This window comes from Macrotis lagotis, chromosome 1 (genome assembly GCF_037893015.1).
Source record: "Macrotis lagotis isolate mMagLag1 chromosome 1, bilby.v1.9.chrom.fasta, whole genome shotgun sequence".
Classification (NCBI taxonomy): Eukaryota; Metazoa; Chordata; class Mammalia; order Peramelemorphia; family Peramelidae; genus Macrotis; species Macrotis lagotis.
In genome coordinates this window covers 521,032,128-521,058,866 of record NC_133658.1, presented here as the reverse complement: position 1 = coordinate 521,058,866, position 26,739 = coordinate 521,032,128, and the positions used below count along the sequence as shown (strand labels likewise).

The following is a 26,739-nucleotide window of genomic DNA, read 5'->3' as shown; positions in this document are numbered from 1 at the left end:
ATAGAAAGGCAAGCTATCAAATATCAAAATAACAAGTATAGTTTGATTTTAGATATTTTTTAAGGAACATTTCTGAATTTAAGGAAATATGAAGTAAGCAAAATTGTTTGATTCAAGGTGAAGTATTCATTCATTCTCAAATATTTAATGTTGCTTTCCCTGAGGGTATTATTGTCTCAAATATTAAAGAATTTTTTTCTTTTTCATAATATAAAAAGTCATATTCAAGACCATTAGGTTCTATTCTTTCATGCCTAATTTTCTTAAATTATCCCTTTCTCAGGAGAGGCAAAGATACAGTGAAAATAGAACATATGTTAATTGAGAGTAATGTAAGCCTGCAGCAGAAGTCTACTTAATGTTTTGCATAAATATTTTAATTTTTTAATACATTCAGAAAGATTAAGATTTAGGGAGAGAATCTAATAATTATCATAGCTTTCTCTATGGAAAGCTATTAGATCAATTGAACAAAAATAACCAGTTGGGTTTTATGCTCTCAGTTTGATCAAAGGTATAATTTTAATGCTATAAATTTCAAGTAAAGATTATTTACCTTAATTTGCTATAGTAATTCACAGTTTATCCTATATGTCTTTTATTTGCAAGGCGAATGGGGTTAAGTGGCTTGCCAAAGGCCACACAGCTAGGTAATTATTAAGTGGCTGAGACCAGATTTGAACCCAGGTACTCCTTACTCCAGGGTCGATGCTTTATCCACTGTGCCACCTACTCACCCCTATCCTATATGTCTCTATAAATTTAAAATATAAACAGATTTTATTTAAATTCAATTTTGGTCACATAAAGCAGATAAAATTATTTAATTTGGTAAAGAATTGGGATCCAAAATTCTTTGATATTAGTAACCTCAAAGTAAAAACATTTACCTGAATTCTCCATCAGTATGAAATGGATTTTTAACATCCACAATAATTTCTTTCCACTCATAACACGGAGTTTTACAGCTTATAATTTCCTAAATCAATGTAAAAAATTAAAATCAGAGTTATAAATAAAACCAAAAATAATATACTGAATTTTTAAAAATTTTTCCTAGCCAGGAAAAAAAGCTAATATATATATATATATATATATATATATATATATATATATATATATATATATATATATATATTTATATATAAAACCATTAAAAGGTATTGTATTTGCTTACATTTTTCCCATTCTTATCGTTAAAATGGATGAATGGTATGAACAATTCATGTCCCCATTTGTATCAGAATGCTGAAAGATTAATCAGTTCTCTAATATATCCAATATCTTGTCTTTTATTGAAATTTGAGTAAAAATTTCCAAACACTGAGGCTTGCTCCTTGGGAGGGAGGAGGAAACCCATGAACAAATGAACAAAGTTATTTTTACTTTTGAATACACCGATTTTTTCCAAATGAAACATATATACTTTTTCCAATAAAAACAATATAAAACCAAACTAAATGCAAGTTGAGACTAATACCTCATCTTTGTGACAATATATCATGAATGCAACATGAAAATCATTTAATATGATATAGGCAAGTAAGGTAAAATTTTAATTGATACATTCAAAACTTTGTAAGAATCTCCTAATGCTACCAGCATTAAATGGAAGATCAAGAAACAAATAAGTTGTAACAATTACCTACTTGTTATATTTAAATATGATGTTTATAAATTTTAAGCTAAAATATTTGGGTAGAAATTATGATACAATTGTACCATAACATCAGTTATATTTTAATATCATTCATTTTGGGAAGGAGAAAAATCTGGCTTAAACAAACATGTACACTGTCAAATTTATATTGTCTCTATTTTTAGGTGAAATTATTTCCCTCTTTGATAAATCCTTTGAAAAGAAAATTCATAGCAATCTCAGGGGAATGTTGAATAATGATAACAGTAAAGGGAAGCCTTCCCCACCACCTAGAACCTTCTTGAACCCTCGCTGGTCACTGTTAAGTTTTTCTTACTGGGTGCTAACACTATGGGTTCCCAAAAGCTTAAATGATTCCCAAAGTGACCTTTGCAGCAAATGATTACTTCATCACTATTGGTGACACCTTTGGATGTTGTTGAACCATGTCTCCAAGTTCAGAGCAACCTTTATCCCTAAAGAAGATATTTTTTATATAAGGAAGGAAACTATATGTACTTAAAAGGCACCATAGGTAATGAAGCTATATCATTATTAAATATGTATTTGGATGTGGTATAGCATCCAGATTCCTGGAGGAAAAGTTGAGTGAATTACAAGGAGATAAAGAAAGCAAAATTTTAACAATGGGGGACCTCAACCTCCCTCTCTCAGAACTAGACAAATCTAAACACAAAATGAACAAGAAGGAAGTTAAGAAGCTGAATGAAATCTTAGAGAATTCAGATATGATAGATCTCTGGAGGAAAACATAATGAGGATAGAAAAGAATACCATTTTCTCTGCAGTTCATGGCACCTATTCCAAAACTGACCAGGTACTAGGGCATAAAACCTTTATAGTCAAATGCAGAAAGACAGAAATAATAAAGACATATTTTTCAGACCATGTTGCAATAAAAATTACATGTAATAAAGGATCACAGAAAGAGAAACCAAAAACTAATTGGAAAGTAAATAATTTTAAATAATAAGTGGATCAAACAACAAATCATAGAAAAAAATCAATAATTATGTCCAAGAAAATGATAATAATGAGACAGAATACAACAATATTTGGGATGCAGCCAAATCAGTTTTGAAGGGAAACTTTCTATTTCTAAATATGTATATGAATAAAACAGAGAAAAAGGAGATCAATGATTGGGTATACAACTAAAAAATCTAGAAAAAGAACAAATTAAAGATCTTCAATTAACTAACAAGTTGGAAATTCTGAAAATCGAGGTAGAGATTAATAAAATTAAAAATCATTGATCTAATAAATAAAACTAACAATTAGTTTTATGAAAATTCAATAAAATAGGGGAAAAATGGTTAATTTTCAAAAAGAAAGAAGGTAACCAAATTACCAGTATCAAATATGAAAATGGTGAACTAACCACCAAGGAGGAGGAAATTAAAGAGATAATTCAGAGATACTTTGGCAAACTGTATGCCAGTAAATTTGATAACTGAGCAAAATGGATGAATATTTACAAAAATACAAGCTACCCAGATTAACAGAACAGGAAATAACATGCTTAAATACCCCATTTCAGAAAATGAAATTGAAGAAACCATCAAAAAAACTCTCTAAGAAAAAGTCTCCAGGTCCACATGGATTTACAAGTTAATTCTACCAAACATTTAAGGAATAATTATTTCCTATTCTACAGAAACTATGCTTTAAAAAATTAGGGAAAGAGTTCTGTTAAATTCCTTTTATGATACCATTTCACCAATACCTACACCAGAAAGAAACAAAACACAAAGAAAATTATAGACCAATCTCCCTAATGAACAATGATGCAAAATTCTGAAATAAAATTTCAGCAATGAGATTACAGCAAGTTATTACTAGGATGATACACCATGATCAGGTAAGATTAATACCAACTAGGCAGGGATGGTTCAATAGTAGGAAAACACTCAAAGTAACTGAACATATCAATAGCAAAACCAACAGAAACCATAGCAATATCTCAATAGAAGCTGAAAAAACCTTTGATAAAATACAACATCCATTCCAATTAAAAACACTAGACATTTTAGGAATTAATGGAATTTTCATGAAAGTAATAAATGGTATAAAAAAATACAGTTAATTGGTTCCAAAATATTACTATCTGGTAAGAGTTAGAAAAAATCTAAACTAAACTAAGAAAATATTCATATATTTTACAAAACAAATCATTTTATATTTCTAGGTTTTGAATGCTACCATGTGTATATTTGAATTCATCTGATGTTGATTTTTCTTAGATTTCGAAACAATATGTATGTCTATCCGTTTTTAATTTTCATTAAAAATTTTGCTTCCTTTCCTAAAATAAAAAATTCAAGGGAGCAAATGACATTGTCAAACTGTCTAACAAAGAAAGCTTAAGAAACAATGCTTTTTAAACAAATTAAATTTTCATTAGGAAGCAAAAATATTGTCAGTGAGGAATAGAGAGGCCTCTGCATTTTGGTTTTCATAACTAGTTTATTAGTTGATACCATGAAACCTAATAAATTGAAATAGCACTTTGAAAATATGCATGAAGACTAAATTGGCAAAAGAAGATAATTTAAGACGGAGGAAAGAGATGATTTTATAAATAAAAAAGTAGACATTTTGTAAAAAAAACATTTCTGTGACAGCAAAATCACTGGGTGGATACTACAATGTATCAAATGTAAATATTGAAAAAAAAAACCTGAGACCAAACATTGTATAACCACAATGATCAGCAATGAATCCAAAAATAAAAGGTGGTAATCCCCTTCTTCCCTTCTTTGCAGAGGCAGAGCTCTATGTATATTAAACATTTCATTTAGGTAGCATTCAGTCCTCTGGAAACACTGTTGGTCATTGAACTAAGGCATTTTCAACTTTCAAACTTTCAAAGTTGATTGCCATTATTTTCTTTCCATTTCAGTTCTTACAATTCTTTCCAGGGTACTCTGAACCCATCCTTTTCTGGCATTTCTTATTGAATAATAATATTCCATTATATCCACATATAATAATTTGTTAACCTATTATCCAAAAGATGTCCTCTTAATTTCCAATTCTTTGATATTACTATTTTTACTTGTCCTTTTGGTCTTTTTTGATCTTCTGGGGTTATAGCCCTGTATATGTCACTATAGGCACAGTTCAATAGCTTTAAAGGCATAATTGCAAACTAATTTCCAGAATGTCTTTTTATACCAATGTATAGCTCCACTAACAGTGTGTATCTTCTCATAGCTCCTGCAATATATGTTCATTATTATTATTAATATGTCTTTATTATTTCTGTCTTTCTGCATTTGACTATAAAGTTTTTATGCCCTAGTACCTGGTCAGTTTTGGAATAGGTGCCATGAACTGCAGAGAAAATGGTATTCTTTTCTATCTCCATTATGTTTTCCTCAGAAATCTATCATATCTGAATTTTCTAATTGAATGGGTATTGATGGGTATAAATTTGAAAAATTCAGAATGACTTTAATTTTAATTTCTATAGTTATTAATCATTTGGAGCAATTTTATACAATGATAAAGATAACAGTTGAATCTTATATACAATATTAAATATATTAATCATAATCAACAAGGTACAAAAGTTACTTACCATGGCTTTAAATTTAGTAACTTCAGCCTTAAGAGCAAAAGTAGTTGTAGTACCTCTCTTGCCACTCTTCATTCTCGAAATTAACATCAGTATAGCTTCAGCAGGATGTATAAAGCGACTAGTAAATGCCACATTAATATAAACTTGATCTCTAGTTCACAAGATTAAAAAAAGAAGAAAATATTTAAGATAAAAAGCAATAAACAAATATTTATTAGGAATCTATATTTTTAGCATTGTACTAAGCTAAAAATATAGATTCCTAATAAATATGTATGCTGAATGTTAGAGAGACACTAAATATAAAAGTTTATAGTTTAACTGCAAAGAAGAGATAAATATGACAGAAGTCAGAATGAGTAAAATTTGTAGAAAATAAATCAAAGAAGGAAATGAAGCATAAGCATTATATGCAAATTATTACTGATATTATTTTTATGACATCTTTTTCATGTCTTAAACATAAAGAGATAAATGTGAATCTTGTTTTTTTTCTATTGCTTGCATAGTTTTGAGCACACATAAATCTAACCATAGTTTCCAACAGATTTTTGTTAATCCATAAGAAGTTTTCTAGAGATTGTTGGGATTTTCTGGAAAAAATTTCTCAGATGACTCATAAAAATGAACAAGAATCCTCTTATTTTTAATCAAGACTTGATTGAGTTATCAATAGACTTGTAAAAACAAACCTGATTTTTTGAATGTTTAATATTTTCTAAAGTAATTACCTGTTTGTATAAAACTTTTTGTTTTGTATTGTACTTCTAAAGAAAACAGAAGCAACATTTAAGATTTTCTACTTCCCTAAAAAAGCATGCTTCAAATGTTTTTATATTACATTCAAAAATATTTTTCAAAGGACTGAGAACTATCAAGGACTTCATATATAATATCATCCAGGGGCAGCTAGGTGGTGCAGTGGATAGAGCACCGGCCCTGGAGTCAGGAGTACCTGAGTTCAAATCTGGCCTCAGACACATAATAATTACCTAGCCGTGTGGACTTGGGAAAGCCACTTAACCCCCACTGCCTGGCAAAAAATAAATAAATAAATAAATAATATCATCCAAATCTCCATTGTCTCTAAGAGGGATCTCAAGAACAGATAGTTGAAATGACTCATCTAAGGTTATACAAGTAAAAAATAGGTAAACTAAAATAGATGAAAATCATAAACATTTTAATCACCTGAATATATTTCAGGTACTGTGCTAATCCCTGAGGTTACAAAGAAAAAATAAAAATAGTACCTATCCTCTAGAATGTAAGGTTCTACTGGGAATTACAGTAGACTTGGAACTGAGTCTTGAAGGAAGTCAAGGGTGCTAAAAGTCAAGGATAATGAGGAATAACATCCTTGTTGTGAAAGAACACCAGTGCAAATACATGCAGACATGAGTTTATTTTATATCTTTTCCCTTTGCTAAAAGTTCATTATTTAAACTAGTGTTTAGTTGATTTTCTGGGGTTCTGTAAGCATAATATATTATCTGTAAAGAGTTATACTTTGGGGGTGGCTAGATGGTGCAGTGGATAGAGCACCACCGCTGGAGTCAGGAGTAGCTGAGTTCAAATCCAGCTTCAGACAATAATTACCTAGCTGTGTGGCTTTGGGCAAGCTACTTAACCCCATTTGCCTTGCAAAAACCTTTAAAAAAAAAAAAAAGAGTGATACTATGGTTTCCTCATTAACTTTTCCAATTCTTTTATGTTTTTATCTTTATTTCTATACCTAGCATTTCTAATATGATATTGAATAATTAATAGACATTCTCACTTCACCCTGGATCTTACAGAAGACTTCTAGTTAATGCCCATTACAGATAATGCTTTCTCTTGATTTTAGATACTAATAATTTTTAGAAAGGCTCCAATTATTCCTATGCTTTTTAGTGTTTCTAATAAGAATAGGTACTGTACTTTAATAAAAAAAAGAAAGAAGAAAGAAGAAAAAGGAGAAGAAGAAGAAGAAGAAGAAGAAGAAGAAGAAGAAAGTAGAAAAGAGGAAGAAGAAAGGAAAAGAAGATAGGAGAAGGAAGATGAAGAAAGAAGAAGGAGGAAGAGAAGGAGGAGGAGGAGCAGGAGGAGAGGAGGAGGAGAGGAGGAGAGGAGGTGAGGAGGAGGAGGAGGAGGAAAGAAGAAGGAGAAGAGTAGAGTCTGAAGAACACCAGAATAGCTAAATCATAGAGAGGAGTAGTATATGGAATAAACTAGAAAAAACAGGGAGGCTTCAGAGAATAAATAGTTTTAAATTCTAAATGGAGGACTCTAATTTTAACTCTAAATGAAACATGGAGGCCTAAAGTGAAGAATGAAACAATTTTAAAAAATCACTTTGATTATCAGGTGGAGGATGCGTTAGAGTGAGTTGGATAGAGGCAGGGTGATCAAGTGGAAGTCTGAGAGGTGATATGGTCAGAGAGGAGGGTATAAGATGTACAGGTATGACTACTGCCTTGGATTTAAGGGCTACCAAGCCCTTTTCAGGTCAGTTTTCCACCTTATTCACCTGATCCATTTAACTCTCATATGTGGCTCCAAGAAGTTGTGGTATGCCCCGTGGCCACACCTAAATGAACTTATTCCAAAACCATCAGTGAGTTAGTGGGGTGTCTACCCCAAATATTCCACGGATGGAATGGGCAGTTGAGAACAATTTGTTTCAGTGGCCATGAAGGAAGCTGAAGCAGGTGCTGTGGAGAGTTTGGAGCTTAATTAGATATCAAAGACACCTAGGTAATCCCTTGCATCTAGAGCCATCATCACTTGTCTTGGCTCTGTCTTGCTAATGGATGATGACTTTGGAAGAGAGAGTGAGGCCAATGACTTAGTGCAACTTTGAGTCACTTAAATCTGATTTATGCACAAATCAAAAGATATCACTCATATCACTTTACTATTCCTATCTAAAAGTCCTATGGAGCCAGGGAAGTGATGAAGCAGAGGGTGATGATACATTAGTTACTGTAGTCACAACCCTGTATTCAGAAGGTCCAGGCCATAGAGTCATCTCTTCACTGGAAACAGCAGTGAGATTTGGCAGTCACCTTTTTGTTTGAGCACCTCTTAAGGATCACACTGCTCACCTCCTGAAGAGAAGAAGGAGCAAGAAAAGGTGTCCTAAAATTGTCAGCTTATCCAACCTTGGCCTGATTGCCACCACAGGTGGGGATCTCACCCTTCAGTAGAAACACCAAAAAAATGTACAAAAACTTCTTTAGAGGGGCAGCTAGGTGACTCAGTGGATAGAGCACCAGTCCTGGAGTCTGGAGTACCTGAGTTCAAATCTGGCCTCAGACACTTAATCATTACCTAGCTGTGTGGCCTTGGGCAAGCCACTTAACCCCATTTGCCTTGCAAAAACCTAAAAATCAAAAACAAAAAACAAAAAACTTCTTTAGAGAAGATTCCACCCACATCAGAGCATGGAATATATGCAGACTCATAGATAACACAAGATTCAACAGACCTAAAAGACAGGTCTTGTTGCAAAAGAACTCAGCAGGTATTGCAGCCCTGAGTGAAACAAGGCTGGAAGTTGAATACATATTTTCCTGTGCAAAGGGGAGCACCATGAAGCTGAGTTTGGTTTTGCAATCAAAACTAATCTAGTCAGTGAATGGCATATGCCTACTAAAAGGAGTGGATGACAGACTCATGACAATGAGATTTCCATCTACTTTTAAGAAAAGGGCATGCCAGAATTACCAATGCATAAATACACTCTTACCATGGTGAACCCTGATGAGGTCATAGAAAAATTTTATGAAGACCTGGAGAACCTTATGATCAAGCTTATAATTCTGAGTTACTTTGAAGCTAAAATAGACTTAGACTACCTAGACATGGCAGAGAATCCTTGAGAAGAGGGGGTTTGGAAACAACAACAATTTACTATTGAAGACTTGTGCATCTCATGATACACATCATCCATACTGTCTTCCATTCACCTAAACTCAATTAAACTTATTGGATGAACCCTCACTGCAAACATTTTCTCCATGCTAAATATTCACATTCAACAGAAGTCCCAAGACAAAATGACTTCCAGAAGAATTACTGGCAAGAGATTAGAATGCTTCTTTGTGGGAGAAGTTTCTTTGTTTACTTGGAGGGAAAGTTGAGCCAATACAAAATTGACAACAGTGGACAGAAGAGAAAAAGGAAAGAAAAGCAGAGATTTGGTATACTACAAGTAGCAAGACTGGCTTGATGAAAATGGTGGGGAAATGTAGAAGCTACTAAATGAAAAATGAGAACTCCAAAATCAGCATTTAATTCCTTTCAAAAGCAAAGTACAAGTGAAGGTTAGAGAGAGATGCAAAATTCTTGGCTCCGGATAAAAAGGCAGTTAAAATTCAGTTTTATGCTAATATTAACAAACCAAACTGCTTTTTTATGATTCCCTGAAGGCCTGAAGGTCAAACATATGATGCATCTGTTGCTCAGTGCTTATGGAGCCACATTGACAAGTGATAGAAACATGATCCTAGACAGATGGTAAGACCCTCAGGGTATCTCAATGTTTAAGGCAGGTGAGAAAGAAAAAAAGCAAGGAGCCTCTTTTTTGCATTTTATAATATTCACATTTAAATTTATTTCAACAACTAAAAAAAATTTTTCCTTTCATCTCTGATATTTTGTTTTCTGATAGAATACTATCTCAAAATAATATTGTTTGTCATATTTACTAGAACTTCACTGTAACAGAGCAAAATTCATTAGGAAAAAAAATCCTCTTGACCTTAGGCAAGTCACTTTAATCCCATTGTCTTGCAAAAAACAAAATGAATAAATATATAGATAAATAGATAAATAAAATAGAAAGTCACAGAAGCATCAAAATCATCTACATCAAAAATTGCTACTTGAGTAACCAAAGTTCTAAAATAGTAGCACAAGAGTAGGAAGAGGTTAATTAAATCCTCCCTACTCCATCCTATTCCTCCAGCTTTGGAGTGAGTTTCTCTGGTTATTGGTCTTTTCTATATGTATGTAAAACTTTTAATTGCTACTTATATTGGATGTCATTGCTTTGAATTGAATGGTTTTCTTATTACTCTGGTTTAAAAAAAAGAAAAGAAAAGAGGGAGAGAATACTAATTCATAAGTTGTGATTTTGTATAAATGTTGACCTGGAATGTATGCCAAGAAATGGGCAGTTTTAAGAGTTCACATCTGAAGGGTGGATCATGTTACATTATTTATCATCATCATCATTATTATTATTATTCATGAAATTAATTTATTTCAAATCCTAGAAAGCACAATGGAATGGTGCAAGTTAAAGTTCAATTTTAGATACCATATGGTGTCAAACGTGAAAATTCATCATTATAATGTTTTCTTGGAACGCTAAGGAGTTCAGAGAATAGAATGTTGGACCTCGAGTCAGGAAAACTCTTCCTAATTTCATATCTGGTCTCAGACACTTACTATCTATATTGCTTGGGTAAATCATTAATCATCTTTACCTTAGTTTCCTCATCTGTAAAATGAACTGGCAAAGTAAATGGCAAACCATTCCAGTATTTCTGCCAAGAAAATCCTGAATGGGGTCACAAAGACTCAGACATGATTGAAAATGAGTGAACATTTTCTCACTGTAAAGATGAAACTATTTGCATTAATGTGCTTTGAAACAACCATGACTGACTAAATGGATTTCTTGATTGGCTAAATATTCATATTAACAAATTGGCAAATTATGCTTGTCTGGATACTTCTGCTCCCAAATTTCTGATTAAATGAGAGTTTTTGCCCTCACTGGGAGCACACCAAAATAGCATTTAAGTCTCATATAACTTTAAAAATACCTGCCTAAACCCCTGAGGGAGTATATTTTTTTTTGGTGTCTTTACCATATACTCCAGATTAGGCTAAAATCCAAAGTATGAGAGACACAGAAACAGAACAAATCTAATGAAGGCAATTGGTGTGCAATAGATAGATTGTTAGACCTTCTGATAGGAAGACTTGAGTTCAAAACCAGCCTCATAAACTTACAAAATGTGTGACCTAAGAAAACTCATATAACCTTTTTTGGTATCAATTTCCTTAACTGCAAATCAATGATTATAAAAGTGCCAACTTCCTATAGTAAGGGGAAAAAAGAGATAACATTTGCAAAAGATTTAGCACAGTGTCTAGAACATAATAGCTGCTTAATAAATTCTTGTTTCCTTCCTAAAATCACATAAGTAAAATTTACAGATAACTAAAATTAAAATTAAATGTTTACATAAAAGGAAGATTATTTCTTTTGACAAGCCAATCTTTAAGAAAAAAGCATTGCATATATATATATATATATATATATATATATATATATATATATATATTCTGAAGAATGCATTGATGTTTAAATGACAGTCTGTTATTATGCATCTCCCCCCAAAAATAGATAATAAACACATATACATACCTCATACTAGTGTTAATTTTATTAATGCCAAACAAAAATTTCCTTACCTTGGAGGAATGGTTATAACACTTTTATATTCTTCAGGTAATGAAAAATCTGCTGCATCCCAGCCTATAATTCTAGCATTATAAACTAAATTTTTAATGCTTGTATTTTCCAGAAGAATCTAAAAAAGAAAATATTTCATTGCAATTATTATGCAGTCAACTCATGATAATAAGATAATAAGATAATGGGATCTAGATTTGAAATGAACTTTAGAGATAATTTAGTATCATACCCCCATTTAACAAATGAGAAAACTGAAATCCAGAGAGATTAAATAATAGATAATAGAGCTGGAATGCAAACCTATATCTTTGAAACCAAATACACTTGATATGATCTCCAGACTAAAAATGAGATGATCATAGAATTAGATTTGAATATAATCTCCTAATTTTACAGTGGAAAAAAACCTGAAAAAAGTGAAAAAAAAGTGAAATGATTTGTCAAAAGCAATGAACTAATTATAAAACTGAATTGGAATGCAGGTTTCCTGAGTCCCGGTGTCCCTTTTTCCCTTGAGCTAAAAATTTTAAAGAAATTAAGCACAGATAGTCTTCAACTTGGAAATGAATTCTCTCCCACATCAGTTCAAATCAACTGCCCAAATAATTTTACTAAAGAACAAATTTGACTATATCACTCCCTTTCTGAAGAACGTTCAAAGATTATCTCTTCTATTCATTGGATATAGAGCAATTACTTTTTAAATGCTTGCTTGCTATCTTCTTTCCTAATATAAAATTCCTTCTGTGATCTGACTCCAGTCTACTTTTTTTTAGAATTATTCAACACTATTCCTCTTTATGTCTTTTTTTTATTATAGTCAAATTGAGCTAATTCTTATTCTCTATACATGCCTTTGCCCAGGCTAACCCCCTGCCAAGAATCTACTTCTTCCTCATTTCCACCTTTTATAATCTTAATTTTCCTTCAAGTTTCTGATATATATATATATATATGTATATACACATACATGTATATACATATATATGTAGTATTGTATATGTTATATGAAGTCTTCCCTTATTTTCAGAGCTCTCTCCCTCTATAAATTATCATGTACCTACTATCTACTCATCTAGTCTACTAGATCATAAGCTCCTTAAAGGTTGGGTCTATTTTTATCTTTCATGTTATTAAAAATATTGAATCATAGTCAATTAAATAAACATCAACTGTGTAAAGCAGTATCTCCTATTTACTTCAGTTCTGATCTCAATTCACTAATATGACTGATAATCATGCTTCTGTGACACTTTTTCAATATAGAAGAACATCAACATAATAGATAGCAATACCAAGGTCAAAATTCCATGGTAGATGGCATCAAAATTCTTAAAGAAAAAATAAAATATTAATAAGTGTGATTTAACTGCATATTTTCCACAGTATAATATAAAAAGAAAAGAAAAATTTCAGATTTATCTTATTTTATCTAACATCAGTATTACATGTATAAGTAATGGCCTTGATCAAGTTAGATTTATAAAATTAAATTTATCTGTACTTACAAATAATAAATTAGGCAATCACCTCAGATAAAACTATTATTTTGAATCAAATGCTACTTTTATCAACTTAAGAAGAAAGCACTTTTATATACTTTGTCCTTAGAGATAAATTCTAATGATGTCATTTATTATAAAAGATAAGCATATGGTTCAAGAAATTAGAAATTTTAATTTTGCTTTATGAAATTAATATGCAAATATTAATGACCAGAATCTGTTTGGTTACATTAAAATCCAATTCTTTTGCTTCCTGTAATTTAGGAAAAAACTATAATTACAAGTTTAAAAAGTTAAAAAGACTATATTATAAGTTAAAAATAAGTTGATAGATGACATTTTTCAATAATTTCATAAGAAGTGGAAAGAAGTTCAGCAAATGCAAGTAGACTCCAGCATATTATCTTATTGATTTACATGTGAGAATTTGCATAAAATTTATCAACAAAGTTATTCAATCAATCAACATTTATTAAGTGCCTACCAAGTACCATGCTAATTGCTGGGGGATACAAAAAGAGGCAAAAGATAATTCCTGTCCTCCTAAAGGTCACAATATTATGAATGATACAAAATGGAAACAAATATATATATGAAGCAAGTTCTATATAGGAAAAATAGAAAATAATTAAAGAGGGAAGGCACTGGAATTAGTAGTTCAGGAAGGCTTTCTATAAAAGGTTCCATTTTAGTTGGGACTTAGAGGAAGGACTGGAGGAAGGATAGCATTCCAGGGATGATGGACAGTCAGTGAAAAAGCCAAGAAATGAAATGTCTTTTTTCATGGAACAGATAATAGGCCAGTGTCATTTGAACAAGGAAACAAGCAGCGAGTAGTGGACTTGGGGCGGGCAGGCTAAGTTATAAAGAACACTGAATATTTGCTCCTGGAGATAATACAAAGTCATTTAGTTTGTTGAAAAAATATGGGCTGATCACTTAATTAAAAAACTCAACATTTAAAGATCTACTGTGTGCAAGGCAAAAAAACAGAATATCATAGCAAATCAAATTCATTAAAAACACTGGGTTCAAAATCCTATTTTGAACACATTTGAACAGTATAACCTTTAACAAGTCATTTGAAAAGCAACTCCCTACTATTCAAAGTTGCAAAATTGGCACTAACTTTTTTTGGGGGGGGTGTTTACAAGGTAGTAGGGTTAAGTGACTTGTCCAAGGTCAATTATTGTTAATTAGGCAATTATTAAGTGTCTGAGGCTGGATTTGAATTTACATCCTCCTGCCTCCAAGGCTGGTGCTCTATCTACTGTGTCACCTAGTAGCCTCTACCACATACTAACTTTTATCTATATGAGGCTTCTGTGAGAGAAGAAAGAAGAAGAGAAAAGATTTGTCCTCAATAAGGAGAATAAACTCTTGTACGTGACTGGTAGTTTAGAAAAATAATGTAGGTCAGAGGTCAAGGAGAAGAAATTTGGTAAAATTGGGGATTTATTAAGAAAAATTTGAGAGATATTGAGTTAAAGGTACATAATCTCCAGGCCTAGATACTAATTCTGTTTCTATTTCTGTCTTGAAAAAAAATCAGGAAAAGGACAATTTAAGAATATAGAAATATTAAAGAATATCAAGGAGAATTAGGGAATAGATGTAGAAATTGGAATGACAAAGCAATGTAAATAATAGACAAATGGAAGGATTAAAAGTATAACTAATTGATAAAGTGGATTAATGGTAGATAGGGTAGCTCTGGAGTTGTTGAAATAAAGAAAACTAATTTGAATGGGTTATCAAATTATAAAGAGATGATAAATTGCTGTAAACTTCTGTAGTTTATTTATTAGATATATTCACCCAAAAGCAGTAGAAAACAATAAGAATGAAAATGTCATCAATAATAGAGAACAGAGAAAATTATTGAATATTGTCTACAATGTTCAATGGGGAAGTGGGGAATTATATATCTGAAACAGAAAAAAGGGACCTTGGGCAAGTCATTTAACTCCATGGTCTCACAAAACCCAATTAAAAAAGAAAGAATGATGAAAAATCCAAAGTTTAACACAAAGAAGAAAGATAAGGGAAAGGACAGCTGTATAATTAGTTTTTGTTATTCTTTTTTTTTGCAAGGCAATGGGGTTAAAGTGACTTGCCCAAGGTCACACAGGTAATTATTAATGTCTGAGGCCGGATTTGAACTCAGGTACTCCTGACTTCAAGACCAGTGCTCTATCCACTGCACCACCTAGCTGCCCTTATAATTAGTTTTTAAAGGGTTCAGAGGTCATTTCTGAAAAAGAGAGCTAGATGAAGATAGATCCTCCAAAGAAAGATATAGAAAATAAGACATCCACTAAGGACCAGAAGAAGAAAAAATAGAAGTGGTTGTTGCTTCCTTGTTTAAGGGTACTGAGGCAGCTGTTTGTCAACCTGATAACAACAATTAAGAGATTTTTTTTTTATCTTCTCTGAGCATGTATTCAACACATCAATGAGTCAGTCAGATAGCTAAGGGGTACAGGGGAGTTTGAGTAAGAAAGAGCTCAAATCCAGTCTCAGATACTTATTAGCTGTGTGATCCTGAGCAAGTCTTTTAACCCTGATTTGTCTCAGTTACTGATCTGTAAAATATGTAAAACACACTAGAGAAGGAAATAGCAAACCATTCCAACCTCTGCCAAGAAAACCTTATGGACAAAAGTCCATGGACTCACAAAAAGTGGGACACACCTGAACAAGTGAACAACAATAAATAATTCATCATCCTGTGAACAAAGAGGAAACGAAAAACCTCCCCTGCCCACAAGGAGCTTAAAGTTTCATGGAACTGGGGAGAATAGAACATGCAAACAATTAAGTCCAAACAAATCATGTACTGAAAAAAATGGGAAGCAGGAAAGGAAAAGCACTAGAATTAAGAATGGTTGGGAAAGACTCCCCTTAAAAGAAAACCGGACAATAAATATACCTACACTGTGAGAAGGAAAAGAGATCAGTGAAAGGATAGAACATTGAGGTGTATGAGTAACAACAGAAAGAAAGAGTACTTCAGTCTTTATTCTATAAGGTTTTCTCTGCAAGAAAACAAAACAAAAATTTTTAATGCAAGTAAGTAAGGAAACACATATTTACTCCTGATAATTTCAATAACTGATCCTATTGAATTAAAAGATGAGGTCCTGAAAGAACTGACATGACCAAACTGTTGTCAATAATATTTAAAAGATAAAAAAGAAGAAATACCAGAAAATAAGTTAAGAGTCAATGCTGTCCTGATTTTAATTAAAAAGGGAGAGAACAAAGTCAGCAATGTCACAGAAAATGGTTTTTATTCCTGAGAAAATTCTATCCTGGATAATTTAGGAGTAGATTGGTGAACATTTTAGATGGGAAAATATTTACATAGAGCTAAAATAATTTCATCAAGAACTAGAGCATTTCAGATTCATCTCATTTTCTTAGAATATTAAACTAACATTATCTGAAAGGAAAAATATCAAATAATCAAGAGAATTCTTTGCTCTGCATTATCTTACAATTTTTATCAGTTAAAATCATTAGATTAAAAAATATCTGTGATTTGTAGTAAGAGTATAGTCCTGGGTTAAAAAAACCCAACAAAAGAACAAAACTCATCTGTAACCAAGGTATGTGTTAGCCTTAGAACTATAATTAAATCATTATAAAGGGTATATATCTAAAATGTGCATCCACAATAACCATACCTAAATATTCATCTTTACATTAAAATGATAAAGTAAGAGAGTCCTATAAAGGGTTTTACAAAGTTAAAACATCATAAAGTTAGGATGTAATGACCTAACCTATAAATAATTGTGAATTTTGTATCTCTGGAGCTCAGATCATACTTAACCAGAGGTAAATCTTTGATTCTCTAAATAAAGTTTGGTTTATTTGCCCAAGGCAGGGTAGAAAACAAAATAGATAGAGGGCTGGGCCTGAAATCAAGACTTATTTTTTTTGTAAATTCAAATGAATCTTCAGATATTTACTAGTTGTGTGACACTGTGTAAAGGTACTTAACCCTCAATTTCCTCATCTGTAAAATGGACTGGAGAAGGAAATGGTAATCCACTTCAATCTCTTTCCCAAGAAACTCCCAAATGGGATGGTGAAAAGTCAGACATGACTGAAATAACTGAACAACATATAATAGAAATGCTGCTGATATGCTACAGTTAAAGTATCTCATACTATTACTGTCAAAAAGATGGAGAGATAAGGATAAATGGAATGGATTCATATCTCAGTGGATGCTATCCATATTCAAAGAATTAGCTCATCATAGTTCAATGGAAATATAATGGGAGATATTCAGTGGAGATTCTCTAGGAGTCTATGTTTGACCCCGGGGCTTTCTATATACTCCTGAGACTTGCAGACAATAGATATTTATCTTTTTTACTTCATTCAGTAACTTCTTAGCTCATATAAAAGACCATGCTGTAAGGAAAGAAGTCTTTCTGAGGCCATATGGTCCTGAGAAACAGAACTCATTATCTGGCTTTTTCCATTTGTTCTTTTTCATGAGGCTTCTTCAAAATTGTTAGTTTCAATCAATAATTTACTCAGTCAAAAGGCATTTATTAAGGTTCTCCTATGTGCCATTTGTGTACTTAGTTATGAGGATACAAAAAGTGGCAAAAAAATAGTTCTTGCCCTCAAGGGCTCACAACCTAATGAAGATCTCACAATCTCATAAATGAATGAAACAATCTATTAGTTGTTTCAAACTTTCTGTAAGGAACCTTGCTTTCTAGGGATCTGGTGTACTTGATACTATACAGAGCAAGAGTGAGCCTCAAGAATAACTCCTTGAACCCAGTCCAGTCTACAACTGGACTTGGTGGTTTGGTCCAGTAATATATATGTGTATATGAAATATGCTAAATTTTGAACCTACTCTTCTAGGTTAAAGCGGTAAAGGGAGGTTGTGACCCCTAAGTGTGGGGAGAAATATTTATACTGTATCTTTGAAATAAATATCTCTCAGAAAAAAGATATTTGATTTTAAATGGTAAAAGGTGTAATGATTGGCTCAAAGATACAGTACACCAATTGTATGAGATTCTTTACTCACAAGTGGTGATTATACTCAATGTTATCTACCTGCACACAAGGGACTAATCAGAGTAGGTGGAAAGGGAAAAGGTAAAAAGACCTTCTCATACTTTGGGGTTCTCCTGTACTCCAGTTTCAAGAGAGAAGATAGTCATTCCAACCTCCCTTTGGGCACAGAGTTCAGAAGGAAGAAATGCCATCAGAGAGGAACAGTAGCAAGTCAGTGGAGCTGGAATGCCGTCTATGTGAAGGAGAGTAATAGGAAATCATATTGGTAATTTGGGTGGGAGCCAGATTGTATATAACTTTAAGACCCAGTCTGAGAATTTATATTTTATCCTAAAGGCAATGGAGAGTCATTGAATCCAGAGATTCAATACTCAGAAGTAGAGAAGTTGAATGGTCAGATTAGTATTTGAGGAAAATCAACGTGGCATCCTTTGGGAATTTATAGTCTGAGTCACGTAGATCAGGTGCTGCTATGGTGTACAAAGCCGGCCCAGCAATTGCTCTTTTCTCTTGCTTGCTTGGAAATTTGGGCAGGAGATTCTTCTTAGGTCAAACATATTTTTTTCATGCTTTGTAGCCCAGGATTATAACCTTCCCTTTGACTCCTACACCTCTACCTTTTCCTTTCCTCTTCAAATTGGAGGCTGAAGTCTTGCAAGAGGCTTCCATATTCAATCAGAGACAATTAGGCAGTGGAGTGGGATATAGTGCCAAAGTTGAAACCTGGAAGACTTCTTATTTCATACCTGGCCTCAGACACTTTCTAGATATATTACTGTGGGGAAAAAAAATCACTTAATGCATGTTTGCCTCGGTTTCTTCATCTGTAAAATGAGCTGGAGAAGGAAATGGCAAACTACTCCAGTCTTCTTGCCAAGAAAACCCCCCAAAATTGTCACAAGTTGAACACAGCTGGCTATAATAAAAAGCTTACATTCTAAGCAGAGAGTAAAATGGTTCAGTGCAGGTCAATCATTTTCTGTTACTTTGAGGAATAAATATAAGACAAAATGCTAAAAAAAATAATTATAAATTCCTGTACATAGAGCTCACTGAGCAGGGCTATTAATATTATTTAATATTCATCATTTCCTCTCTTTCCAAACAATTACTTCCCTTTCTCTGCATCATCACAGACTGCCTGTTTCAAAATTACTAGACCAAAAATACTCTGCCCCTACTTAAATATTAGAGTAGTTTCTTTCTCTTCATGAACCTAAAAATCCCAAGATTCCCAGTAAAGGAGTCTTATTATAGGGCAAACATTAGGATAAAGGCAATGTGAATGTAAAGAGTTGATGTAAGAAACATTATAAAGGTAGAAGGAATTATCTGGCATTCATGTGGATAACTGAAAAGACTGTTGACCATTAACAAAAATGGAAAATATGGAGGCTGGACATGGGGTAGCAAGGTGGCATAGGTTGGGTCTAGAATCAAGAAGACCTAAGTTCAATTATAGCCTTGCTAGCTATGTGACCCTGAATAAATCACTTATCTTCTGTTTATCCCAGTTTCAACAACTATAAAATAAGGAAAATATTAGTACCTATCTAGTACTTATTTCCCCAGGTTATTGTGAAATGATAATTTGTAAAACATATAACATAGCTTCTAGCACAAAATAATAGTCACATTTATGAATGCATATGTACATGTGTGTATGTATATATATGTGTGTGTGTGTGTGTGTGTGTGTGTGTGTGTGTGTGTGTGTGTGTGATATAGGTATATATATGGTGGTTAAATTATTATTGCCCTTATATCATAAGTAATATTTTGGTCATGATGAATATTAGGGTAAAAATAATACTGCACTAAGTGATCAAGTCTGGATATGTTTTGAAGTAATCTGCAAAAATAATCATTATCCTTATCTCAGTCTGCTTGACATTTCTATAGTTTTTGATACTATCAATCACCACCCCCCAAAATTTTCTCTCTTCCCTTGAATTCCTTCTAGCTATCATTCTTTCTCAGTCTCTTTAACTTGATTATTTGCTTCTATTACATGAGGAAACCCATTAGTGCTGCACCTTGTGGCTCCTTTCCCCATATTGTCTATAAAAATGAAGGATCATTCATAATTTTGGTAAGAACAGTTTCAATTGAGTGCTACAGTTAGAAATCAATGAGCAAGGGATTGGGAAGGAAAAGGAAGATAAAGTCACATGGACAACCCAATATAGTATCCATGAAATATTTTTAAAAAACACTGGGGTGGCTAAGTGGTGCAGAGGAAAGAGCACCAGCCCTGGCATCAGGAGTACCTGAGTTCAAATCCAGCCTCAAACACTTAATAATTACCCAGCTGTGTGGCCCTAGGCAAGCCACTTAACCCCACTGCCTTGCCAAAAAAAAAAAAAACCTAAAAAAAAAAAAACTTGAGGAAAGGCTCCAGTATAGAGACAATCTTCTTTGGAGAAGTATGTCGCATAGGAAGGCACAGATGTTATAATCTATCCTAGGTAAGACAGTTTTCAATCCCCAATGAAATCATGGACTCACCAAAATAATGAAATATAAAAAACCACTTTTAAAGGAAGAAAGGAGTTTAATTAAATTTTGTCAGCTGCTCTCCTACCTATTGTAAAATTATGGTGCTAAGTAATAAAATTGTAATTTATTTCAAATAACTATTTTAATAAGCTAGAAATTGTCAAGATAATGTATTTATTTTTCATATGAGTTTATGTTTACCTTTTTAGAATGCCAAGAGTGGGTACTTAAAATGTAGGCTGGAGTTAATATCCATTTTATAGAACAGTGATAGAAAACCTTTCTGCCTGATAAAGTATAAAAAAAAAATTCTCACTTACCAGCATGTCATATTCAAGGACTTCAGTAATGTGTTTAACTGATTCATAAAGTGGCTGCTTTTTCACATAAAGTCTTTGCTCATATCCTTAAACACTTCAAAGAAAATCAACTTGACTCTGCATGGAAAAATGTTTTGGTTTGTTTTACCCTTATCCAATTTGTTTCAATAGAGAGGTAACCTATGAATACATCTCTTGCTCTTTCTCACATGGTAGCACATGCAATTCTTGAGACTTCATCTCTTTTTTTTAGGTTTTTGCAAGGCAAATGGTGTTAAGTGGCTTGCCCAAGGCCACACAGCTAGGTAATTATTAAGTGTCTGAAAACAGATTTGAACCCAGGTACTCCTGACTCCAAGGCTGGTGCTTTATCCACTACACCACCTAGCCACCCCGACTTCATCTCTTAATACAGGATTAATTATTTTAAAAAATCAGGATGTGATGAGTTACAGATGATTTGACTTATAAATTAGTAAGTAGGTCAATGATAATTTGGTCCTCTACTATATCATCTTAATATAGAATTCACCAATTTTTTTCTCCTTGATTCATAATTACTGTCATTGCATAATGAGATATTCTCACCAACACTTCATTTTCTCTGTTCCTGCTGCTGAAACAGAGACTCCATTCTCCTGAATCCCTTTGCCACATAATAGTGGAATCAGAATATGTTATTTACATGGATGACATCCACTCAGCTTTAACCAAAAATATGTCAACAAGGACTATCCAAAAAAAATCTGAGTCGTGCAAATTTGTTAATAGAAATGAAAGGTATTATGATTGGTAGAATTTCAGGATTAGGTCAATGCTTCCATAAATTACAAAAAATGCTATCATGATGGAATCTAAGAGAATTGATTATATGATGAAATGGTGGAAACTGAATATCTATCATTGCACACTACAGAAACTTAGCATCTTGCAGATACCTCAAAAACATGACCAAGTGGCTAAAATTATACACCAGAAATTCACCTTTATACAAGAAAAAATGAGAACTCTAATACAATGAATAAAAATCCAATGAGCATTAGTTCTCTAATTATTTATTTAAGCAATATTTTGTCGGAGCATTCTTACAGTTCCTGTGTGGTGTCTGTCTTAGTATATAAACTCTTTGGTATTTTATATATTCCATAGTTATGCTGAATGGAATATCTTTTTCTGTCTCTTCCTGAAGGGTTTTGATGGTTAGCTATAGAACAGTGAAGTGGATTCTGGAAAGATGGCAGAGTAGATCAGAAAAGAAGAGGATTCTGGAAAAGATGGCAGAGTAGATCAGAAAATTCCAAGTTGTTCAGATTTCCTCCACACACAAGACAAAATAAAACCTCAGTGTGAACATTGAAGTAGCAAAAATAAACAAGAGTTGGTGCAGAATAGGGCTCCTCCTGGAACAACTGGAGGTGATCTGAAAAGAAATTCCAGAATGGAGGGTCACCAGAGTAAAATGTAAACACTTCCAGACTAGCTCCCCTGAAACAGCAAATGGCCAGAACTGGGGGCAGCTGGGTTGGGAGATAGGCTTTGCTTTGGCTACAGCAATTTTTGCCTCCATATGTGGAACTGGGCACCTGGTGGTAGGGAGGACTGAGGAAATCTCTGCTGACAAGAGATGCCAGACTCATCTGTGTTGCCCCAGTTTGGTCCCCCAGAAAGAAGAAACCAGCACTGCAGAGAGTACAGAAGCGATAGGCAGGATGCTGGTGGCTGTGGACACTTACAGTAGAACTGGGTTCTTGGGTTCCATTCCAGGTCAGAGAGGAGAACTGAAGACTATAGCCTCTGAAGGGTTCTTGGGGAGCAAGTACATTTCCAGCATTGAGTGCTGAGGGATCCTGGCTATGACTTGGAGGGGGAAAGAAGTTTAGAGGTTGGACCCAGGACAAAGTTAAAAAACTTACTATAAGACCACCTGAAGTCAGAGGCACCATCCCCCATATCCCAGGATTAGAGGTAATTATAATAACAAGCTTCTAAAAAATAAAAAATAAATAAACCGGCAAAGGAGAAAAAACTCAACCATAGTCAATTACTGTGGGAGTCATAGAAAAGGCTGGGTTTTGTTTTTCAGAGAACACTGAAGGAAAAAAGCCTCTCCATAGAAAAGACTTTTAAAATCAGAAAAATTGAAGGACATTTTTTTTTAAAAATAAGTACAATACAAAAAAAAATGTTTTAAATAAGAACAATCCCAAAACATCTCAAGAATATTATGACAAGGAAGTCAACCAACTGGAAAGGAATAACTTGAATCTTAAGAAAACAACTCCTAGAAAACTAGAATTGGGTAAGGGAAAGTCATTGAAGTTATAAGAGACCAGGAAATAATAAAACAAAGTATAAAGAATAAAAAATATTGAAATATATGTATTTCATAGGTGTGAGATTATCTAAATATAATGATGTTTCTCCTTCATTCTCAAAGACCATGATATCAGGGAGGTGATGATATGAAGAGATTGGATTGAATGAGGGGGTTACCATAAGTCATCAGCCTTACTTTCTCCTCCAGAGTCATCGGGGTTTAGCAGCCATATATGAATCAGGAAGACTAGAAATAGCCCTGAATGTGAAGCATTTGAACTCCCATTCCCCTGACTCCAAGGTCAGTGGTCTAGGTGCTATACCACCTATGATAGATGGATAGATAGATAGATAGATAGGTAGATGCATACTTAATTATAGCCTTCTTGGAGTCAGAGGCAGGGAGTAGATAGGGAAAAAAATAGACAGCAGAGAACAAAAACCTACAAAGGAACAAAGAAATACGTTGTTTAATATTTATTACTTAGCTTTTCTCGAAATAGAAATTTCTTGCTTTATTTTGAATCCTCTCATATTCATCTGTGAACATGATGATATCCTTTTTTATTTTCTTATTGTGTGTTTCAGGCCAAAAATCAATTTAAAAACCAAGAAAAAATGCTCATGTTTTTGTGAATATATTTTATGTGCTACAATTCTGCTGCAATAGTCAATTGATTCAGTTGATTTTAATTGACTCTCTGATTTTCCAAATAATCATACATGCAAAAAGTGACAGTTGTGTTTCCTCTTTGCCCATATTTATTCTCAATTTCTTATTCTTATCATTACTGTTTTAGCACTTAGATAGTTAAATAATAGAAGTGATAATTAGTATACTAACATTTCTTCATATAATTTTTGCTTTGGTTTTGAAGAGGTGCTATTTATGTTATTAAAGAAAAATCTAGCTTTTTCTTTGCTTTCATAACAGAAATGGAATTTGGATACTGTCAAAAGCCTTTTCAACAGATATTAATATAATTTTATTTTTTATTTATATATTTATAGTTTTCTTTATTTTAATCCAATTCTGTGTTTTCAGGTATAACTCTAACTTTGAAATAGCATATAATACTTTGATGTGTATTAGACTATTTGCTACTATTTTATTTCAAATTTATATCAAAATGTTCACTAAGGGATATTGTTCTACAGTTTTCTTTCCTTGTTTAGTACTTCCTTGATGAAAATATCAAGATCATATTGCTAACAAAGAAAAGAAGAGTATCTTTGGAAGAATATCTTTTTTCTATTTTTTTATAAAGTTATGCATTATTAGAATTAACTGTTCTTTGAATATAAAAGAATTCACTTGCAAATTCATCTATTCCTAGATTTTTCCCTCTTTGGGATTTTACTCATTGTTCAACTTCTTGTCCTAATATTAGGTTATTAAAAAAGTATTTTTGATCTGAGTACTTCTTATTTTCGAAAGCATTCATCCTATGCATCTAAGTTATCATTTATGTTGGTAAGTGAGCCAAGTAGTTGATGCTTTTATCTCCACTTCCAATTACTTGAAATTCTTTTATATCACAATAATTTGTTTTTCCTTCTATTTTAAAAAAGCAGTTTAACTAGTTAGCAATATTTCTCATTTTTTTAAAGCAAGCATCTAGTTTAATCTATCACTTCAATGTTCCCCCTGCCTTTGGTTTCAATTTTATCTCATTTGATTTTAACAATTTAATTTTGTTGTTAATTTTAAGGTTTTGATTTCTCATCCTTTCTTTTTTTTAGATTTATGTCCAATTTACTGCTATTCTTTCTCTTTGATGAAATTATTTTAAAATAAGCATTTTCTCCTTTTGTTAGCATCAATCCATAAATTTCAGTGTTTGTTAAGATTTTCTTTGGTGAAATTTTTTATTGTTTCAACTTGTTTTTCACCAGTCTTTTAGCAATAAGTTGCTTAGTCTCTGATTTGATCGTTTTGTTCTTCTAAAGCACTTTTTTGCATAAAATTATTATTGCATTGGGATCAACAAATGTTGTGATTTATTTTTTCTTCATATTTTAAGTAAGGGTTTTTATTCCCCAACACAGTCAGTTTTTTATAAAAATGCTATGAATGAGTATATAGATATATATATATATATATATATATAGATAGATAGATAGATAGATAGATAGATAGATAGATAGATAGATAGATAAATTCATTTCTTTTTTCATTCAGTAATTGTCAGACATTTCCCCTTTCTAATTTCTCTAAAGATCTACTGGGGTCTTTAACATGTTTCTTGCCTAGCTCTTTATCCTTGAAATACACTTACTATTTCTTTAAGTATTTAGATTCTATCATTTTCAATTCCTGCATTAATTCTTTGGCTGTGGTTACTTGAAGAATATTTAGCTTCCCTTATAATGTTTTTTTTAAATCATGACTACATTTGCTGTTGCTCTATTATGATATTAGGCCTAAAAAAATTCCACTCCAGCCCATCTTTAATTCTCTGTGAACCTTTATGTCCCAAGTATGTTACTTGTAATTAACATATTGCTGAATTTTGCTTTGTAATACATATTGTTATCCTCTTCTGTTTTTATGGACAAGTTCCTAATATTCATGTTCATTGCTGTGACAGCTAATTATACTTTTCTCTAATGTCCCCCATCCTCTCATATTTTGATCCTATCTTTGATCCCTATTTACAAATACAAATAAAGTAGTAAAAGTTTGAATAAGACTTGCAATCAGCAAAACATTCTGTTTCCTTTCTATTGTCCTTTTCCCCTTGTCCAGTTTCAATCACAGGTGTTTTCACTAATGCTTCTTTACTTTTAATCTCATCTTCAGGGTCCCCTAACCTTTCCAATGTTGGAGTTTATTTTACTTAGGACTCTTCCTTCATCTATCTCTTTGTCCCCTATCCCTAGAATCAAGTTAGATGCTACTCTGTACTCATTTTCATTTTTTAGCCCCTATTCATATCTGTTAAAATTAATTCACCTCTACATCAAATTATTTGTAAACTGTATATATGTGTGTAATCTTTCTTTTCTAAATCGGTCAGTTCATAAACATTTTAAGCCCTGCTATATACTAATCATTATATTAAGTACTAGGGATATAAAGTAAGAAAAAGAAAAACGATCCTTGTTTTCAAAAACCTTGCAATTTATAGAGATAAGACAAAACACAAAAGGAAGATGAAAGGGTCTCAGATAGAGATGAGGACAGGATGAAAAGTTCAAAGAAATTCAAAAAGCAGTGTAACTGGCAGCATATGGGGAAGACACTCCTAGATCTCCTCCTTAAGTGAAAATTTTGGAGCTCATAGCTTTGCCCCCAATCAGAGGATCTGATTCAACTTTGA

The 26,739-nt window shown here is 32.6% G+C and overlaps 1 protein-coding gene across 1 annotated transcript in view; it reads right to left on the bottom strand.

The window, feature by feature from the left end:
• Nucleotides 1–26,739, bottom strand: part of CFAP47 (cilia and flagella associated protein 47) — a 931,170-nt gene that overhangs the window by 605,520 nt on the left and 298,911 nt on the right. The window contains exons 32-34 of the mRNA XM_074210630.1: nucleotides 11,718–11,836; nucleotides 5,244–5,394; nucleotides 891–979 (exon numbers count right to left, since the gene is read on the bottom strand). Coding sequence (XP_074066731.1) covers nucleotides 891–979; nucleotides 5,244–5,394; nucleotides 11,718–11,836 — 359 coding nt within the window. The remainder of the gene's footprint in view (nucleotides 1–890; nucleotides 980–5,243; nucleotides 5,395–11,717; nucleotides 11,837–26,739) is intronic.